We start from the raw sequence: 21,368 nt of genomic DNA, 5'->3' as shown, positions 1-21,368 counted from the left end.
CTTAAGACTGTAGTAATTAAAACAATTTCGTATTGTTTTAGGGATGGGCAAATGAATGTAATAAAATTTAGAAGCTGACTCAAGTGTTTATTGGAAATTTAGTTCATAACAAAAATAACATTGTTGATCAGTGGAGAAAAGAATTTATATTCAACAAATTGGGTTGAAACGTTTGTCTCTCTATTTGGGAATAAAGATTTATAACTCGTATGTAAATTACAGATGTTTTAGTAATATAAATGTACAAAACAAGTTAGTAAAGTTTTGGATAACAAAGAAGTTTTTTATGACTACAGGAAAGAAGTGTCTTTTTCCTCCAGCTTTATTGAGATATAATTGACAAATAACATTATGTAAACTTAGGATATACAGCATGATGATTTGATATATGTATGTATTGTGAAATGATTACCGCAATAAGGTTAGTTAATACATCCATCATTTCACATAGTTACCTTTGGTGGGGGATGAGAACATTTAAAATCTATTCTCTTGGCACCTATCCATTACAGTATTGTTAACTATCATCACTGTACTGTACATTAGATTCCCAGAACTTACTTATTTTATAACTGGAAGTTTGTACCCTGACAACGGTGGCTGCTGCTACTCCTCCTCCTCCTCTGTTTGAGTTCAGCTTTTTTAGATTCTGCATGTAAGTGGGATAATACAGCATTTGTCTTTCTCTGTCCGACTTATGCGAAGAAGTGTCTTGATGGGCTCTGGGCTTTGCACATGGCACACTGGAGTGTTTAATAAACATTTGGTGAATGTGTGTCACTTTTTCAATAACAGCTTTATTAACATATAATTCACATGCTATACTGTTCAGCCATTTAAATTGTAGAATTTAGTGGTTCTTAGTGTATGCACAAGGTTGTGCAACTGTCACTACAGCATTTTAGTACTGTATTTTTACTGTATTTATAGAGTATTAATTTAAATAATTAGTATTTTAGAGTATTTTAATCAATTCATGAAAGAAACCCCATCCCCGTCAGTAGTCACTACCAGTTTCTCTCCCAACCTCTCTTCAGCCAGCCCTAGATAACCATTAATCTACTTTCTCTGTGGATTTGCCTATTCTGGACATTGCATATAAATTGAACCATAGAAAATGTGGTCTGTTGTGTCTGGCTTCTTTCACTGAACATGTTTTCACGTTCATCTATTGAAACTTTAATCAGTACTTCATTTCTTTTTATTGTCAAATAATATTAACCACTTTTTATTCAGTTCAACGGTTGGTCGACATTTGGGTTGTTTCTACTTTTCGGCTATTATGATTAATGCTGCTATTTGTGTACAGGGTTTTTTGGACATAGGTTTTCATTTCTCTTAGGTATATATTATATATGTAGGAGTAGATTTGCTTGGTCATATGAGAACTCTGTTGAACTTTTAAGGAAGTGCCAGGCTGTTTTCCAAAGCAACTGTACCATTTTTACATTGCCAAGATCTATGAAGGTTCCACTTCTTTCCACATCTTCACCAACACTTAACTGTTATCTGTCTTTATTATCGCTATCCCAGTGTGTACAGTGTGGTATCTATCTTATCATGGTTTGATTCTCATTTCCCTGATGGCTAATATTGTTGATCATCCTTTTATGTCTTATCATAAGGTCATTTATATAGCTTCTTTGGTGAAATTTTTTTTCAGATCCTTTGCCCATTTATTTGAGTTTTTTGTCTTTTTATTATTGAGTTGTATATAGAATATCTCTTACAAGTCCCATGTCAGTTATATGATTTGCAAAACTCTTCTCCCATTCTGTGGATGAATTTTCATTTTCTTAATGGTGCCCTTTGAAGCACAGTACTTCTTCATTTTTAACATTAAGCCAGTTAAATATCTTGGGAATTTAACTTATCTGAAAGTTGTGCTTATATTACAGTATTGCTAAGAACAATCAAGTTATTTTGTTTATATGTTAGTAATTTTAACTGTTATACTAGGCTGGAAATAGGTGACATTTATTGTGTTTATTGGTCATTATAGTTAAATCTTTTAACTTTTATTTTAGTTTGTTTCGGCTTTCATTATATTATACTAGCCAGATATCCTCATGTCAACTTCTTGCTCCACATGCACACATGTGTCTTCAGATTCATGACTTTTAAATTAGTATAAAAATTCAAACTAAGTCTTTTCATTTTGCTTAAGCAAAAACAATTTGATGTTGAAGAAGATCTTTGGAATCTCAGCTGGACAAGCCATTCATGATTTTTGTATATCTCTAATCCTGTTGCCTACAATACCACCTCACCATCCATTTCACTGACTATTTTCAGTATTTTGTTAGGAAGAATATATTTCTACAGATAATAATACATAGTAATCTCTAATCTTAAATTTTATGCTAAATCGTACCCTGAATTAATGGTAATCATTTATTTAATGCATTGGTTCTAGATTCCTTTTTTGTAATAGTTTTATATCTAGAGATGTTCTTCCCTGTCCATCAGATAGCAATTCTACTATAACTCAGTTGTGATGATCTCTGTTTCTCAGTTGCAAGGTCTTTGCACTTTTTAACGCTCAACTTCACAAATACATAGTAGAGAGATTCAAGAATGCTAAAGCAAACTATGAAGACTTTTTAAATGTCTTAATCATTGGTCATCTGAGGAGGGTAGATCTAGGAAAGAATTATAAAGTTTATGTTCGGCATTCGATTTTGTGTTTCTTTTTGCTGTTATTTTGTTTTTTCGCTAATCTGTATGAAGTAGTGTTCTTTCCCTTTTTTGCCCTGTTGAATTATTGTTTTAGGATAACTCTTAGTTATAGAAACTCTGGATCAAAGATTTAAAGTTTTACCTCTTTTAGAATATGTTAATTTGAATTACTGGTGTTTACTGTTTATATTTCTCCTTGTTTGAATTGTTTGCTCACATGATTTTCTCTATTTGGGTAGAAGATAAGATTCTAGCTAAGTGGTTGGTTGGTTGAGCTTCGGTTATATGCCCAGCTTTCATTAAAATAACCAGAAGCCTAAGACAGGGTCCTTGATTTGAAGGCATTAATAGGCTAGATCAGCAGTTCTCCTCGGGGGCAGTTTTGTCCCTGAGAAGGCATCTGACAATGTTGGAGACATTTTTTAAATTGTTATAACTAGAGGTGCTGCTGGTGGTATCTAGTGTGTAGAGGCCTGGGATTCTGTTAAGTATGCTACAGTACACAAGAAAGCCTCCTCCCCTTGCTGCCAATACAAAGAATTATGTGGTTCAAAATATTAATAGTGCCATAGTTGAAAAACCCTAGGATAGAGAAACCAAACTAACCTGTGAAATAAATAGCTAGGTGCTATGTATGTTCAATTCAAACAAATATTTGAGGCTCTAAACAATTCCTAAAGAGGGATATAGTATAAGTTGACCCTAGAGGATAGTTAAGCTTCGAATGGGAAAATTTGAGATGTTCCTATAGTGTGGGATGGAAGAAATAAAGGTCTTTGAGGAAAGACAGAATAGTGGCTTTGGGAGAAAAGTAACATGTTTCTTAGCCTAGGAAATAGAAAAGTGGCGGTAAGTAGTTGATTATTTTGTCATCACCTCAGACATAAGTAGGGAAGACTTTATGCAGATGGCATGAGATGGAAGAAATTGACCACAGAATTTTTATCTGCTCATGTCAGAACATTGTTAATACTTTATTTCTTCACCGAATTGAGAGTTGATTTTGATTTCTATGGTTTCCATTGCAATAAAGCATTGTCTACAACAAGGGGCATCAAAACTGTCTGAGGAGCCTGGTAACCTTTATTTCAGTATTGCTTTAATGTTTTCTCTATATACCTGTGCTTTGCTAAGAAGTCCAGGAAAAATGATAATTAAACTTTGGGCTCTGCCATGGAAGAGCTTTGCTCTGTATTTGGTTATCTTGCCTCCAAAATGTTGAATATTTTTCAGTGTGTTTTTTACTGATTCCCTTTTATATTTAAGCGGGTTTTACAGTGGTTTTGCTCTCATAATGAGGCTATATCTCTTCTTCACGTACTCTATAAATGTTAACTCAGTCAGCATGTTCAAGAACTTTATTTTCTTACGTTGTTTTAGGTTGTGGTTCCCCCGCTCCCTGGGAAAGCATTTTTGCGTCAACTCCCTTTTAGAGGAGATGATGGAATATTTGATGACAATTTTATTGAAGAAAGGAAGCAAGGGCTGGAGCAGTTTATAAACAAGTAAGTGCTTTCTTTTCCCGGGGTGTAAGAGTAAACAGCATTCTAAGACTACCTCATATGACTACTAGTGATTTAGATTTTAAGCTAAACTTTAATATTGCTTTCCCTATGGGCCTTTTTGAACTTCTTATATTATTTAAACAAAGTAAAAGTATATAACAAGTTAAATATCATGTGATAAATATTAACACACTTGAGTGATTGAAGTGAGTGTCTTTCTGTTGACCTAAGTTTTGTATTTGTTTCTCTTGGTTAATTTATGCAAATTACATTGAAAATTACAGCATTTAAAAAATACAGTTTTACTTATGATTCTTCCTGATTTAAGGTATGTTCAAGTATGAACATCAAACTTACAATACACTTTAAATCATTTTGTTTGATTGCAGATTGGTGGTATTATCAACATGTCTTATAAAGGTGCACATTTAAAATTTTCATGGCAAAATGGTTTTTTTTGGAAATGTAAGAAGACTTGGGATTGTTTATCTTTTACTTTAGAAACTCAAGCTCAAAGCAACATTTCTAGCTTTAAATTTTATTTCCATTTGAAATGTAGCCATTTTTTAAAAATCAAATAGGGAGAATTATGCCAGGAATGGGTTCACTATAATTATGTATTGGCCTTAAGTTCAACCAAATAAGGTGAAATCCTAGAGAAAATGATTGCATGAGCTATTTATTAGAAGCAGTTTAATTTTTATCTAGTGGTTTGAAGATCTGTGAGTGGTAGTAAACAGGGAAAGTTATACAAAGGTAGTAAACAGGGTAGTATACAAAGCCTTTAACTTTTAGTTATCTACTGTAGCACGCAAAATCATTGTCTCTTTATAAACATACTTGCCTTTCCTTTTGGAGAAGGCATTGCTAGATTAGATGTTTTTAAATTCTGAAATAGAAGTCTGTTTGCCCAGTCTGATCTTGGGTTTAGTCAGATGGAAACCTTTATTAGCAAGCAGTCCTTCCCCACCACCAAAAAAAAACCTGTACATTTTTTTTTGTGCCTGTTTCTTAGTGTTTTGAGCTTTTGTTGAACTTCAGTGTATTTCTAACTCTAATCCTATATCTTTTCCTTCTTTAAAATGAATTCTTAGTTTCAGGACATATTTCACTTTTAATATTAAAATTAATTTAGGTTTCTTATGAATATACCAACTAATATGTGAAGAAGTTAATTGGGTACATATGCCAGAAGCAGTGCAAAGGTAGTCATTAGATGTTTTCTTCATCACGCTTGTGAACCAAAGGGAAAATTTACTGTAAGTTGATAGAGTATAGACCCTTATGGACAGTCTAAAATAACATTTATTATTACTGAATTGTACTTGCTTCCTAACCTTAAAATATGTGTGTTTGACCGCCTCCCACACACACACCCATACACTTTTAGAAAATATTGGACTTAATTTGTATTTTTTATTCCTAGGGTCGCTGGTCATCCTTTGGCACAGAATGAACGTTGTCTTCACATGTTTTTACAGGATGAAATAATAGATAAAAGCTATACTCCATCTAAAATAAGGCATGCTTGAAATTGGCAAGAAGAGGCAAAAAAACTTTCCGTGACTATTATTGATTCATATGCACCAATGAAGAAGTTCTAACTAACTTTTAGCATGCTGCACAGAAACTGGTATAACATGCCTTCCATATACTAACACTCATATGCTCTGTTTTGTTTTGGCAGTTGACAAGAATTTAATTTGCTTTAGTGAAAATCCCTCATTCTAGCCTTTCTATATAATAGCTCTTCCTTGCTCTTTTAATGTGGTATACACGATAGCTTCACAAACCTGTTACCAGTATAATCTGCAGTGTCCTAACTAAAGTTACTGACTTGGTCTTATCTGCACAGTTTTTGTGTCATGTTTGCTTCTTGAATCTGATAAACCAGAATATTTCTCTTATCCCCTTTTTAATATACGATGTCACTTGACCTAATTTATGTGTAGGAGCACTACACCATCCGTTTCCAGCACCCTACATGTAAGATACACACTTGTGTGCAGAAAGTATATCCCTTCAGGCTTGTAATACCCTTCACATGGAAGATCAGTGAGGGAAATCTTTATATTCTGTATAAAAACAAAATCAAATTTATATACTAAAATCATTTGTCTAAAAAATTTAAGTTGTTTTCAAATAAAAATAAAAATGCATTTCTGATATGCACTGATTGTGTTGCCTCTGGCTTTTCTTTTCTCCCTTTATGGCTTTCCTACTTAACTTACTTGTTGAGAGGGATTATTTACTAATTATATACTTCTTATTCCTGTAACTCCATTCCTCTTTAAACAGTGGTGATATCAAATATGCCACCACTCTTTGAATGGGGTATTTTCTTTAAACAACAAAAAAAGGGATGTACTAAAAAAAGCATTCCTTAAGGCTTATTGAGTCGTTATGAAGCACTTTGTGTATTTGAAAAATGCTTTATAATCTCAAGTCATTCTTTGTAAAAGGCCTTTTAAGATAAGTCAAAACCATGCCTCATGTTTTTTAGAAGAATTTTTTTTGGTAGCTCATCTGAGTGACTTGCTTAAACAAACTTAGCCAAGGTGTAATAACCCTTTTCTTAGTCAACGGATTCATGCTTTCTCTCTAATTTGGCTTGGGATAGTGGCACACTTGATCCTCTTTAACCAAGGGAGAAGGGCACAATGTTCTAGCCTGACTCGTATAAATGATAAGAAACCAGAAAATGCATGACTGACTCCTTGCTGCTTAACCTGTGTTGTGACCAGAACTTTGCAACAAGAATGTGAGTTCTAGTTTAAATCTGCACAACATCTGGTGCTTTGAGAACCGACCCACTGAGACCTAGAGTTAAACCCCAAAGTAAGGAAAGTTTGTCTTCCCACACTAGTGTGTCACCTAGAGACAGGTCAATCCATCTGAGAGAAAACCATCTTAGGTCTTGGGCAAACTAGAATGTTCACCAGACAGATTGGAAATTACAGGAAGAAGTCAGAGCTATGCTGTAACGCCTTAGTATTTCACAATTCCATAATACTGGATCTTTCAGTTACTATAAATTAAGGCACGAAGCTGAACGACATGAATCGAATTTCAGTGAGCTAGAGAAGTAAAATCAAAAGCTGTTTGTTTTTGGTATGCAGAATAGGGTAATGGTGACCCTCCTAAACAGAATAATTCCTCTATAGCAGTAATTCTCAACCAGGGATGACTTTGTCCCCCAAGGAACATTTGGCAATGTCTCTAGACATTTTTTGCCTGTCGCAACCGGAGAACCACTGGAAACTAGTGGGCAGAAGAAGTTAGAGATGCTGTTAAACCTACAATGCAGAGGACAGCTTCCTACAGCAGAAAAAATGTCAGTAGTACCAATGTTTCCACTGTGGAATTCTTTTGATTTTGATCATCTATAGATGAGAGAATAATGTGGTATAGAATGGGTTCTACTGGCCAGCTTACTTGTAGCCTCTACAGTGTCCTAGGGGCAGGCGTGTTCTCGGAAAGCTGAAGGTTTTAAGTTAGGGGAAAAGTTGCTTACTCCAGATAATGTTTTTTTTGCCTAATATAGGGAAAATAGTTTTCAGTGTTATCTCAGGGAATTGAAACCATGGTCCATGTTAAAGCTACACCTTTAACCCTATAAAGTAAAAATGCAGGTGCCATTAACCGTGACCACATAAAAGGATATTCTAGAATCCCTAAATAGTCTACCTAAAAGAATAGAAGTTAATTTGGCAGTGGGTTATGCAGCAAGAGTCGCAGGCTCTGTGTCTCCTCAGTAAGTAAGTGCCATGTCTCAACTACCGCTTGTAAAGGGTGGGACCTTTAGTAACTTATAGTTGTTGAGTTCTAAATGTGAAATCCATAGAACAGCAATGTCTGCAATATGTAAAGGCTTAGTAATAGTTCTCCTATGGCAGTGGTAATCATAGATACAGTAGTAGTCACAGCAAATGGTGCCACTAAACCCAAGGCAGTTCTTAGGTTTATGTGGTATTTCGCTGCTTGGAGGTTCTGCCATTGTGACCCTCAGTAGTGATGATGACCTCTGGTGGCAGGGTGCAGGGGAGCATCTCCTTATATCCTGTGGATTTTTAACTCTGCTCTCTCGTTATGGGCCACTCTAGATTAAAAATCCTTGTCCTGTTGCCTCAGCTTTGTTTTGGTTACAGGAGTGAGGATGAATATAGCCAATGAAAGGAGGAGGCCTCTGGGCCTTTATAGATAAGATTTGTTTGAAATGTGGATGGACAGATAGCTTAGTGCACTGCCTGGCATATGGATTAACTGCTCAGTCGGTGCTAGCTGTGATTATTACAATATGCAAGTATTTGGACAGGGAAATGAATTAGAAACTGTTTTAAGAAGTTAGAGTATAAGTCTTCCTCAGTAGTTCCACTGTCACAGAACCTCCCTAGGAAGAATATAATATTCTTTACAGATGAGAATGTGCAAGCTTAAGTAACATGCTGAAAGTTACCTAGGATGTGATGGCCCCAAAGTAAGGGTGTCTGGCTCTTCTCGTGGACAGTGCCTGTGACTTGGCACCCAGCCTTTATTTTGGTGCTCAATAAATTTATTGAATGAATGAAAGGGTGAATTTTCAGTAACATTTCCTACGTCCTATAGGCTGAACATGAGTGATTAAATGGCTAGATTTGGTTTTGTTTTTTCATTTGATTTTAAGTGTAGGTATAAGAGCACTTTGGGACATGAAGAGCTTGCCAATCAGATGTCTTATTTTCCTAAGCTTAACTGTGCACCACAATTACTCTCTAAGACTGAGTCCGAGATTTTTTTTTTTTTTTACAGCTTCCCAAATAATTTGGAAAAAGCCAGATTTGAGCACTTAGCCTAGGAGGCCCTTTGATTTCCAGGAATTTGGCCAGATTTTATCTTGGGTACTTTAAGCTGGCTACTTGTCATTACAAAAAAGAAATTGGGAAATTGAGAAAAAGTCAGAACTTATCAGATCTTGAGAAATTACTTTTGTAAATCTCGATTTACAATAAGTGAAGTTTGCCTATTCCAACCTTGCTAAGAAAATAAGGCTGTCACTTGGAGGCCAGGAAAATTTATTCAAAAGCACAAAAGGAAGTTTGGAGGTGCTGGGGAACACCTCACCACAGATGCTTTTTACCGTTAGGTGAATGCTGTAAGTAGAAGTGACCCAGTAAAACAGCACTAAGCAATTTTATGTGTGCAAAGTGTTGACATAGATAAGATATTAAACACACAGTCCCTTTTCTCAAGAAACTCAGCCTTGCTGGAACAGTGTCACGAAAAGACTCAATGGATAGCACAGCCAGACAGGAAACATGGCCAGTGTGAGAACAAGGGACGCAGGCGACACGGAGTTCAGATGGAGGGAAGGGAATAGCCATTCAAAATAAAGGGGGCTCCCACTTTCAGCTCTGACGTGTAAAGAGCTCAAAAGTTGGCACCCTTGTCCTTACAACAAGAAAAAGCTGGAGAAACCAAAAATGAATGACTTTTTGACCCATGAGAGAACTGAGGTTGCAGGGCAAACCAGCACCCCAAAACTTGAAGAGACAGGCTCATCTAGGGAGATAGTCAAAATCCGTTTACCTGGAGCAAGAAACTGCTGGAGCGATAATTTACATGATAACCTTACATGGTAATATTGATGAATTGCCCAGAGCATGAGTGTGAGCTAGCACATGAGAAACTTCTGGAGACCACAGTCTTGGAGGGGGCCCCCACGCCATTTACCTCCGGGAACGCTACCAGGTGTCCACAGTGAATATCAAGAAAGATCCCTGGCAGGGAGAGGAGTCATCATTGTGAAATATACCCAGAACCTTCTTTATTACAAAAGTATTCTCTGGGAGTAAAAGACTGCCAGAGCCTTATGCCAGCTTGGGGAAGGGCATTCTTCCCATACCAGCCCCTGAAGCCTACCTGTCTCACCTAAGGGGGAAAAGAGCCATAGTCGACAGGGATTAAGACTAAGAAAATAGATTGGTAATGCTTCGGGCATTGAGGAAGGAGCAGAGGGGGAAAGCTATACCACCTGGGAAACACTTGTGATGGTCACAGGCTCTCTAAAACACTGAGATTTGATCTGGAGATTAGAATGTCCCCTCCCCCAACCTTACCACCACACCACCAGGGCTCCAGTATAATCATGGTGGATTACAGCTGAAAGCTGCAAGACTTGAGGAATAATTAGAGGAAACCAAAGTTAAGACAGAGACAAAAGCAAAAACTCTAGAAGAATTTGAAGCTTCTGGTGCCTATAACTACAACAAACATTAAACACAGGCCACTTCCTAGCCAAATAAATCTTCACATGTAAGGCCTTTTTACCTCAGTTTCTATTATCCAATGCAACATGTCTGGCATTCAACAAAAAATTACAAGGCATACTAAAAGGCAAGAAAAAAAACAGTCTGAGGAAAGAATAGTAATCAGAACCAGACAGATATGACAGAATTGTTGGAATTATCAAACAGGAAATTTTAATAACTATGGTTAATACGTTAGAGATTTTAATGGAAAAAGATAACATACAAGAGCAGAAAGGTAATATAATCAGAAATAGAAACCAAAAGCAAAAGGAAATAAGCAAATGACAGAAATTAAAATCACCAAAATGAAGTGAAGAATGCCTTCATGCTCATCGGGAGACTCAACATAGTTTAGGAGAGATTGGGTAAATCTGAAGATAGAGCCATAGAAACTCCCCAAACTGAAATGCAGAGAGAGCAACAGAAAAAACATCCAAAAGCTGTAGGATCATTTCAAAAATTTTAACATAGGTGTAATGGAAATACCAGAAGAAAAAGAGAACAGAGCAAAAGAAATAATTGAAGTAATAATGGCTAAGAATGTTTCAAAATTAAAGATACCAAACAACAGATCCAGGAAGCTGAGAGAACACCAAGCAGGATAAATTCAAAAAACAAGATTCAAAAAACAACAACACAGGCATATCATATTCTAACTGCAGAACTCAAACGCCAATAGAAAATCTTAAGCCAGAGGGAAAGAGTAAAATGAAAGATTGTAGGTTTGACGGTTTTTAGACACCTTTTATCAGTAGTCATTAGGCCAGAGGTGGTGATATTTTATAACACCCAGGTTCTTAATCCGGAGTTTGAATTTAGATGGGGAAAAGATTGCATTTTTATACTTAGTATTCTCTAGCTGAAATTTAGTATTTCTTCCATTATGAATTTAGAAACAAACAGTAATAGTATAAGCAGAACTTGTGAATGCCACCAATTAAAAATTGCAAATATGTTGTATCATATTTGTTGCAGGCTTTGAAACAATACACTCACTACTTGAAAATTATTGTAATTATTAGATGAGCCCTAAGATCTTGTTTAATATGTTAAAGAGAGGCACCAGTTTTAAAATATAATAAATGCATTTCAATAAATTGGTTTCCTTTGTAATCCTATGTGTTTTTATTGTATGCTTTTATGAATATCTAAGTAGGGATCTTTGGTACAAAACGGGTTAAAAACCCCAATGTAACAAATTCTAAACGCTCGTGCTACAGAGTGTGGTTTGGATGCGCCCTGAGTCTGCATGGTATGGAGCAGATTTACTCTGCTGTTCCACTGTGTGCATGAGGAGGAGGAGGAAGAGGGAAACGGAGACTGGAAAACAACCATCCTGTCTCTTGAGTGCTTAGGTTTCAGCCTGGGCTCTTTATATATATAATCTCATTTAATTCTCATAACAGCCCTATGGGGTGGGTATTCTCCCCATTTTACCAAGAGAAGAACTGACAGCTTAAATAATTTGCCCAAGGTCGCACAACCAGTAAGCAGTGAAATGGATTCAAACCCAGGTCTTTCTGATTCTAAAATCTGTGCCCATATGAGACTGGAGCGTTGGCAGGCCAGGGCCCATGCGAGAACATCACCCTACCAGCTGGTGCCTGCAGACCCTGGTGTGCTGGGGCCTCTGGCCTCCTGGCATTGATGCCCCCAGTACGTGCACAGTTGCCTTGACACCAGAGTCATTATCAAAGAGACCAACGCAAGCAGAGACTCATTTTCTTGATCCAAAGGAAAGTTAAACATTTAAGAGAATCTGGTTATAAAACTGGAATGGCCATCCCTGCCTGGCAGATGTAAACACTGCAGCCTTGTCATTACTTAGCTTTCTCGGTACATTTCCTTTTCTTTCTAGCTAGATTATACTTTAATCCAGTTGTTTTCATGTTCAGTAAATCCAAACCATGTTTAACCGGTTTATTCATTGGAGAGTCTCTGAGGTGAAGAAAGTTTTGTCCTTTCAACTGCACTGGGGATTTGCTGTCTTCTTTCTGCAAAGGGATTTTCCTAGACCTGTAATCTGAACACTTTGACCTGTGGGGGTGTTTTTTCCCACTATGAGCAAATTTGTGAGGCTTGACCCTTTGTGTGCTGTGGAGCAGACACAATGCCCTTCTGTGAACGTCTTCTCCTGAGGACGGTAGTAATTGATGTTAGGAATGTTAATCATTTGACTATCACTTCTTCACAGCCTGACTGCCCCTGACCACTGCAGCTGCCCCCGCTCGCCTCAGCTACATGCCTCAGAATGGACCCACCGTTCTGTGACAGCATTCTAGAGGAGTGTGTTCTTGAGCATTTTGAGAATTAACAGTCTCACTTAAACTGAAGTGAACTGGTCTTAGACAACAGTCTGTGTTGGTGAAATGACAGGTCCTCATACACATTGTCTGGCGGGAGGATAAAGTGGCACAACTTCTATGGAAGGCAATTTAGCGATATCTACCAAAACTCTAAGCCCAGGAGTTCACTTCTAGGAATTTATCTCATAGACATACTTTCTGTTTTGAGAAATGATATTTATAGAATACAATATTTTCTCTAATTATTAAATGAATATCTCTGAAAGATTATGCAAGAAACAGGTAACATTAGTTGCCTGGTCGAGGAGACTGGGAAGCCCAAAAACAAAGGAGAGAGGAAAAAATTTCACTGTATACCCTTTTAAAAAATATTTTGTTTTGGAATAATTTTAGATTTACAGAAAAGTTGTGAAGATAGTATAAAGAGTTCTCATATACCCCCTCAAGCCAGTTGCTGCTCATGTTGACATCTTAGGTGATCATGATATTATGTCAAAACTAAAAAACTAGCATTGGTACACTACTGTTAAGTAAACTCCAAACTTTATTTGACTTTCACCGACTTTTCTACTAATATCCTTTTTCTGTTCCAGGAACCAATGCAGGAGACTTTATTTCATTTAGTTGTCATATCTTTTTAGTCTCCTTGGCTCTTTGGAACTTTTTGAATTTTACATCATATGACTACTAACTAGTCAAAAAATAAGTAAATTTTTTTAAAGAATTAGATTTACAGAGTCGTAGGATAGAAGAACTGTATAAGGGATCTTAGAAGCAATCCAATCCAAGCCTCTCATTTTTCAGACACAGGAAAAGACTTGTCCAAGGGCCTCCCCTAACAGCGGACCCAGAGCCCAGATTAGAAACCAAGGGGGCGAGGTGGGGGTGGGGAGTCCTGAGGAGTAGTAGAGGATAAGCTTTAAAGCCACCCAGGCTTGGGTTCAAATCCCAGCTCTGTGTCCTTGGGCCAATATGTATTGTTTTATCTCTGAATTTCTTCACTGAATGTGATGTTTTAAGATTCAACCATGTTGTTGTGGGTTGTGTGTTTGCTTAAAAGACCAAAGAAACAAAAAACAGTTATTTGAGAAAGTAGTCAGAATTCCTAAGAATTTGTCGAGAAAGGTGTATTTTTCCATCCTCATCTCTACTTCTTGTGCTGAAATGTGACACCGCTGACCAGACTCTACCTTCCTGGGAACACTGGAGCACCCTGAGTCCTCAGGCCCAGGTACTGCCGAGGGGGAAGCCCTGGGAAGGAACACCCAGGGACAAAAGCCCTCTGAGACACCGTCGTTCCCCAGTGAGAGGAAATAAGAAGAAAAGTAAGCTCCCAAGACATACTCTACATTAAGAAGCAGAGGACTGATCTTTTATACGGACTGCAAAATAAAGCTATAGAAACTGGAGAAAGAGCTGAGCTCTGGGTTCAGAGCAGCTGTGTGACCTTGGTGAACATCACTCTCCTGTCTGGGCCTCCAGCATAAAATAACGGAGTGGAATGTAATTATATGGGTATCTCACATATTTTAGACCATCAATATATATCAGTGTCTCTCTTATACTTCTAAATTTAATTCTGCAATATGGTTTGCCCTTTTCACCCACAAAACATATCTTTGTTAAACCTATAGGCAAAGATGTTCTTTCAGCTATCGTAGAGGGGGAAATATTCAAATAAGAATATCCAATAGAGATTCGCAATTCTCTGAGTGTCAGCATGCAAACTGCTGTAAGAAACCTGACTTCTTTATAAAACAGTGACAGAACAAGATGTGTTTTGACAAGACTATAAAGCTACCTGTTCTGTTGTTCCCATCCCCCAAAATTGTAAAGGGACAAGCATGTTCCTATAAAATACGTTTGCCTGTGTATATGTGTGTATGATGGTGATGGTGACGGTGATGGTGAAAGGTGGCGGTGATGGTAGCGGTGATGGTGATGAGTGATGGTGATGGTGATGGTGATGGTGGGGGTGAGAGAGGGGTGACATAGTTTAAAAAAGAAATGATGGCAGTGGACAGCTTAACTCTACATTCTTTCCTGTTTCTCGCTGTCATTTCTCCTCCCTGCTCACAGTCGTACCCTCATGGATCCCCTCTCTTCAGCTCTCATGCCCTTGTTTTTCCCGTAGGTATTAATGAGATACTATAGATGGGCAGGTTCTACTTGAACTTGCTTAGAGATTCCCAAGAAGGCAAACACCTCCTCATTGCCTTCCAGACTGCATGTCTCTCTACAGACCCTCCAGCACCTGTGATCTCCACAGTCAAAATTAAAGTCGATTACTTTTTGCTTGTGGTTTCCTGGATATAAAAAGTCAACACTCCTCACCCTCCACAAAAAAAAAAAAAAAAGAAAGAAAGAAAAGACTAAAAGTCAATGATCCAGCTTTGGAAATTTAAAATTTGTTAACTATAAAAAATACATATAAATAATAAAAAATAAATAAATATAAATACAATAAATATGTCATGTTATTAAAAATAGTTTCAAAAAATAAAACCACCTGATAGATTGGCAAACTGATGAGAAAATAATTTACCCATAATCCCACTATTTTTTGTATGCAAATTTTTAGGTAATAATGCCTATAGAATAATCTAGCAGATATAACAAATGTGGAGGGTATACAAAATGGGTTTGTGCTACATTCCATTATTGAAAATTTTTATTATTTCCAGTTTAACAACATTGTAATACTACAGTGAGCATCTCCATGCATAAAGCTCTTAGGTTATACTTTGGGCCAGAGTTCCAGAAGTGCATCTAAAGATGAGAGTGAATATCCTCGGCTCATGATACAAGTTGCCAAATTGTCTTTCACAGAGTTGTGTACCAATTTACTATCATGAGCCTTCTGTAGAAATGCCTAATTCACTGTGGTGCCCTTTTCTTGGGCAAGATGCCTCACTGGTAGGTGTACTTTTTCAGCGAGTAGAAGTTGGCTTTCTAATTCTGCTGCTGGCTTGCTCTCTGGAAGAGAGATACTATTTCCAGGCCTTAGCCAGCTATTGGGGCAATATAGCTTACTGACCTCATCTCCTCTGGTGTTGACTACTTACATTTCTAAACTCTCATGGGGGCAGTTATACAATGGACTGACTGACTGCTAGCATTGTCTTTCTTCAGCAGAATCTGAGTTTCACTTGCCAGTGAGATGAGTTTTTTTAAACAATGGTAAAGTGTTTGGGACAGTGCAGAATAAAAGGGGATCCATGAGCAGATGTCAGACATTGGATCAAACGGAATGATTTCTTGGAAAACACAGGAGTCAATGATTCTAGAAGGGATTAGAGGTGACCACAGAATTTTGCTGGCTGAACTGGAAAAGATCCCTAAACTCCTCATTGCTTTGGTCTTCACTTGTCGAATAGATTAATAGAACCTGTCCCCTCAGCACAATTGACCCCATATACTCTACATTTAACTCTTAATTCAACAAATACTTGTCGACTGCTTTCTAATTACAGTGCACAGCACTGCGTGTTGCAGTCAAGTAGGGGACGGAAGGTCTGTCTATAAATAACGACTCAAGGTAGAAAGTGGTGCACAAAGAAGGACATATACACCTTGATTCCAATCAGTTTGGAATTTGTTTCCAATCTAGTTTTGAACATCATGTGCCACTACTCCCCCAACCCTTCAGCCCCTAAAGACATACCCTCCATCCTCTGAGACTTAGACCTCAAAATGCTACTCCACCAGGATTTTGCACATGCTGTTCCAGCTAACCTTCTGTTCACACCAGGTTCACCCCTGCTCATCATTCAAGGATCAACCTAACTGTCACCAGCTCAGCAAAGGCTACATGCTTGCCCCAGGAAAAGGTTAAGATTCTTCCTCTCTTATGTTCTCTAGCAAAGTGTCTATTTCTCCATTTATGATGGCCCATCTCACTGTGTGGCAATTCTTTGTGCCCCTGTCTCCCCCACTAGACCATGAATAAGCTCCTGAGGACTTTATCGTTGATCACTATCCTCACCATGGAGCAGAGACCCTGGTTTGCAGTGGGCCCTTGATGAACCTGACTGGATGAGGGAATGCAAGAATGATGAATGTTGTAACCCCTGGAGTTATAGCATCTTATTCCCTTCCCTCATTCGAAATTCTTATTTTGGATCATGGTGTTGGAATGCCAGAGCTGGATGAGTTTGGTGATTTCTCTACTTTAGCCTGTCATTTCTCAGTTCAAAGGACTAGTCCAGCTCTTTCGAGCTAACAGGGGGCTCAAATGAACCTCTCACTACAAATCGAATTGCAGAGATACTGGATTTCTTTAGTGTATCTACTATTCACCCGGTCTTCTGCTTAGAGATAAACTGTTCTTCCTATCTTGGGGAATTGATTTAAATAGCCCTTAGGTAGTTTGCAGTTTCCCAGAGAGTGACCCCTTCCACCTGCTTTATCTCCCTTAGAAGGTGTCCCGTGTCATGAAAGCCAATGCAACAGAAATGTGCTCCTGGCCATAGGAAGCGCTGGGGTCCTCAGGCACAGAGCCCCCACCCCGCTGGTCTTTGGGAAAATGTCCCTGACTCCCACCAGCAGGCACCGACACTGAGCTTCAGTGCGACTGTAAGTTGTGGATCTGGTTTCCAGGTTTGGTCAGAGCCTGTGGTGGCCCCTGGATGACAGGGCCCCACTTCAGCTCTTGTTAGCTGTTGACACCTGAATCTCTTCCAAGATCTCCGAATAGTCATAGACTCAGGAAGCCACTCCTACCCTCTGCTGAGTGGTCTGCCACCTTGTTCTGCCATGGCGAGCCCCTAGCTCTTGGGTCAGCTTCCACATCACAAGGGAGCTGAGAGAAAATTAAACCTTAGGTCCTCGCTTTTCGTTCACATGTCTTGGCCAGTTTGACATGCCCTGCCCAAAAGTATTGTGGTAGTAGTTTTAGAGTATTGTGGATTACCAGTATTCAAACAGGCCTAGAAGCAGACCTTGTTCCCTTGAAGTTATCTTCACTTCTCCAGGCTCTTCCCCAAACCAGGCCAACGGAAATTGGTACATATGCATCAGTTGGGTTCACTCCACTTCACTGTTTTTCCTCTCCCATCATACTCAAGAACTAGAAAAGGAACGAGATATTCTTTCTCTTTCCCTTTTACTTTAGCCCTCAGGTGGCTCACCTCTTGGTTTAGCTGTCATGGGCCAAAGCAGAATTTTCTCTACACAACAAAACTTTGCGAACTGAGTTCTCTAGGTTCCGCCTTTGAAAAAAGAGAGAATATGAGATTTGAAAAACTCAAAATAAAATAATAGTTTGCTTTATAATGTTATTAGGTTGCTGCTTAAACTAGAAAAAATAGGCAAAAAAAAATTAAAATAGTTGTGTTAGGGAGGTGGAATTATAGATGATTTTTTTCCCCCTCCAGATTTTCCTATAGCACTATTTAAAAAAGGAAAGTCACTTTTAATGTTGTTATAATGATGTATTTGAATTAAAATAACTACCCCCTCACCTCTGGCCCATATGCCACCTACCATGTATATATGAGATATTCCACTAGGTCCTGTGTGCACTGGAAGCTGAATCAGCCAGCCCAGCCCTTCCAGGAAGTAAAACTCAGCTGTGGTCCCAGGGCCACTCTGACCGCAGGCTCCCTGCAGGCAAAAGGAAGCCTGGAGTTTCTCTGGGCTGGCAGAAGGGTGCAGAGTGAACATTGCTCCAGGCTCAGCTGCCGTTTAAGGGGTTCCGAGGTGTCTCTAAAGGCATTGGGGAAGAATGTATTGCTTCTTTAGGCCTGACAGCCTCATCCCACCTCTGAATTACAGGTGATCTGAACTCACTGCCCCTCCCCTCCAGACTCAAATTGCCCAGGGTATAAAGAATCCACCGATCTTCCTTCTTCCCAGGTTCTGAAGAGACCTTCCTTTCCATTGCAGAGAGCTCGGGGTGGACAAGGAGTAGCCTGAAGCACTGTTGGCAAGAACTGGCTTTCCTCCTTTTGACACTCAGGGCAGATGAACTGGGAGCTTGCTGGCCCCTATGGGGAATGGGTCACAAGGAGCTTGGGGAATGAGTTCAAAGGTCACAGGCCCTCCCTGCACATCAGGCCCTCCCTTCTTCTCGCTTCCCCACAGCCCCTGGATGCTCTGCTCTGAATCACAGGCTGCTGCCAATTACAAAAGGACTCTTAACTCTGTTTCTCAGCCCCTTGATTGATCGCACTGGTGAGTGAAATTATAAGCCTTAATGATCACGTTAATTTCTGGGGAAAGGGAAGCGGTCAGAAGAGGTTCTCAATCATAAGCGCCACAATCAGCTGGGTGAGTTCAATGACAGGCCAAAGCAGAGAAAGAAGGGAAAGAATTAACTTTTTTGAAGGTCACCAGCGAGTAGGGGGAGAGCAACCAAGAATGAGAGATGAGGGGCACAGATGATCCTGGAGCCTGAGCACAAACCCCATCCCAGAGCTCCTGACCTAATACTAGCATCAGTGCTTCTCATCCTCAGCTACACTCTGAAGTCACCAAGAGCTTTCAAATATTGATGCCTGGGCCCTGCCCCAGAGACACTGGCGTAATTGGTCTGGATGGAGCTTGGCCACTGAGAATTTTAAAAGCTCCCCAGGTGATTCTCTGTGCAGCCAAGACTGAGAATGACTTGTCTAAATGAAAGGATTTGAAGAACACATTTAGAAATGTACTTAATATGATCAACTCTCGCCAACAAGGAGAATTTTTTCTCTTGGTCTCTTGGCCCTACCTAAAGGTACTGATGATGAGAATGGAAGGAGGGATATTAGGCATCACTGAGGCAAGTACTCCTTTGCACAAATGGAAAGACCAAAGCGCAGAGAGGTTAACTAACTTGTCACACTGGTCATATGAGAACCGCAGCCTCTTCACCCTGGCCAGTGCTCCTTTCACTGGGTTCATCGTTCTGGATGTCCGGAATGACACTTGGGAGACAGAAGCTAAAAGCCATTCTCCAGCCTTCATGGTAAAGGAGCCCAGGCCTTTCCTGCCCCTTGCTCCATGTCCTGGGACATAATGATTGGCAGATATTAGAAATACTAGGGCCACAATGAGGCTACCTAGCTCCCTTGAGGATCAAACCATGACCTTGGCCTCCTCAATATGCTGACCCTACTCATGGTTTCCCACCAGAGCATTGCGACACTTTGGCACATCAGAAAGATGCCCAGGCTGTGTGGCAACATCCTGGTTTCCTCACTGGAGAAACTGCCCTCTGCACATTGCTGATGAGCTCAGTGGGCAGCTGAAAGGCTCTGATGTTCCTAGCAGTCTATATGCAGGTCAGCAATATTCAGGAGAAAAAAGCCACTTCGTGTTCCAAAATGAGTGTCAAAAATTGAAAACGTGATTTAAAATACAGACTATATAAAAAACAAATTTGTCATTTGTAGTAAATGTACTAGAGTTATTCAGTTTAAGAGAGTTATTGTTCTTCAATTTCCATAAGTGATTATAAAAAATGTTGTAAAATGAGTGGCTTGAGATTCTTAGAGCAGCATCTTAGCAGCAGAAACTGTCTGCCAAGCTGCTTCTACATTTTCATTTATCACTTTCTCTCAACCTTCATGGTGACATGGATGTTCCCAAAAGTTCACAGAAGTGACCCAGACTGAAAAATTTGGGGAACCAAGCTCTAACCATGAGTATAGGGTGAGGCCAACTTACCCAGTCCAGTATGCATTGTAGCAGAAGCATATTCATAATAGAAACATATGCATTCTCTGTATTTTTTTTCTAACAGCTTCTGAAGTGTTCATCAAGCCTGTCTGATTAAGCACTTTTAAATTCTGAGCAATAAAATGGGCCCTCTCATACCCTCTTGGCAGGAGTGCAAATTGAGAAAACCCTTTTGGAGAGCCATTTGTCTGTACGTATCAAAATTAAAAATCCATATAATCTTTGACCCAGAAACGTCACTTCTAAGAACATATCCCACGGATATACCCTCACAAGTCCACGAAAGTATACATAAAAGTATGGTTCTTTTCTGTTTAATTTATTAATGAAAAACTGCAAGCAACCCTAATCTATCAATAAAGAATTAGTTGAATAAACTGTAGTCCATCCATTAGATAAAATACGAGGCAAATGTTAAAAAGAATGAGGCAGAGCCACATGCACCACCAGGAGAGAGAGTCACACCCACAAAAATAACTTGCAGAAAAGTAGATTGCAATTTTTACTCAAATGATTAAGGATGGCAACTACAGTGCAGGTCTCTGCCTAGTGGATTCAGTTCTTGTGTTCCTAAATTGAATTAAAAACCTTGAACTACAAATGAAATACTTTGGGAGTCTCAGTTCAGTTCCTTTCCTGTTCTTTCTCTTCCCTAGCATTAAAGAACAGTTAAAAAGTAATTTGAGCACAAATGTAAGACTCCATACCTAACCGTCACAGTATGTAAATGACATTTTTGAAAAGTGACCCTTCCAAGACTTAGAAAAACCATTTGTCAAAGGAGAAGCTGAAGACTGGTTTTTGACCACAGTAATCACTTGGCTACGTTCATCTTTTCTTGTTTGTACAATCAAATTGCATATATTGGAACGGTGTATCTCAAATTCATATATTCAAAGACCACCGTGGCACCTCTGCCACAACACAAGCCT

General features: G+C 38.9%; 1 protein-coding gene across 1 annotated transcript in view; it reads left to right on the top strand.

Annotated features, from left to right (window-relative positions):
• Nucleotides 1–6,356, top strand: part of SNX3 (sorting nexin 3) — a 34,653-nt gene extending 28,297 nt beyond the window's left edge. The window contains exons 3-4 of the mRNA XM_039869919.1: nucleotides 4,060–4,184; nucleotides 5,611–6,356. Of these exons, the coding sequence (XP_039725853.1) occupies nucleotides 4,060–4,184; nucleotides 5,611–5,716 (231 nt within the window). The 3' untranslated portion in view covers nucleotides 5,717–6,356. The remainder of the gene's footprint in view (nucleotides 1–4,059; nucleotides 4,185–5,610) is intronic.
• Nucleotides 6,357–21,368: the final 15,012 nt, after the last annotated feature.

This window comes from Pteropus medius, unplaced genomic scaffold (assembly GCF_902729225.1).
Source record: "Pteropus medius unplaced genomic scaffold, Ma_sr-lr_union100, whole genome shotgun sequence".
Lineage (NCBI taxonomy): Eukaryota > Metazoa > Chordata > Mammalia > Chiroptera > Pteropodidae > Pteropus > Pteropus medius.
The sequence above is the reverse complement of the archived record's forward strand: the minus strand, read 5'-3'. Positions and strand labels throughout refer to the sequence as shown.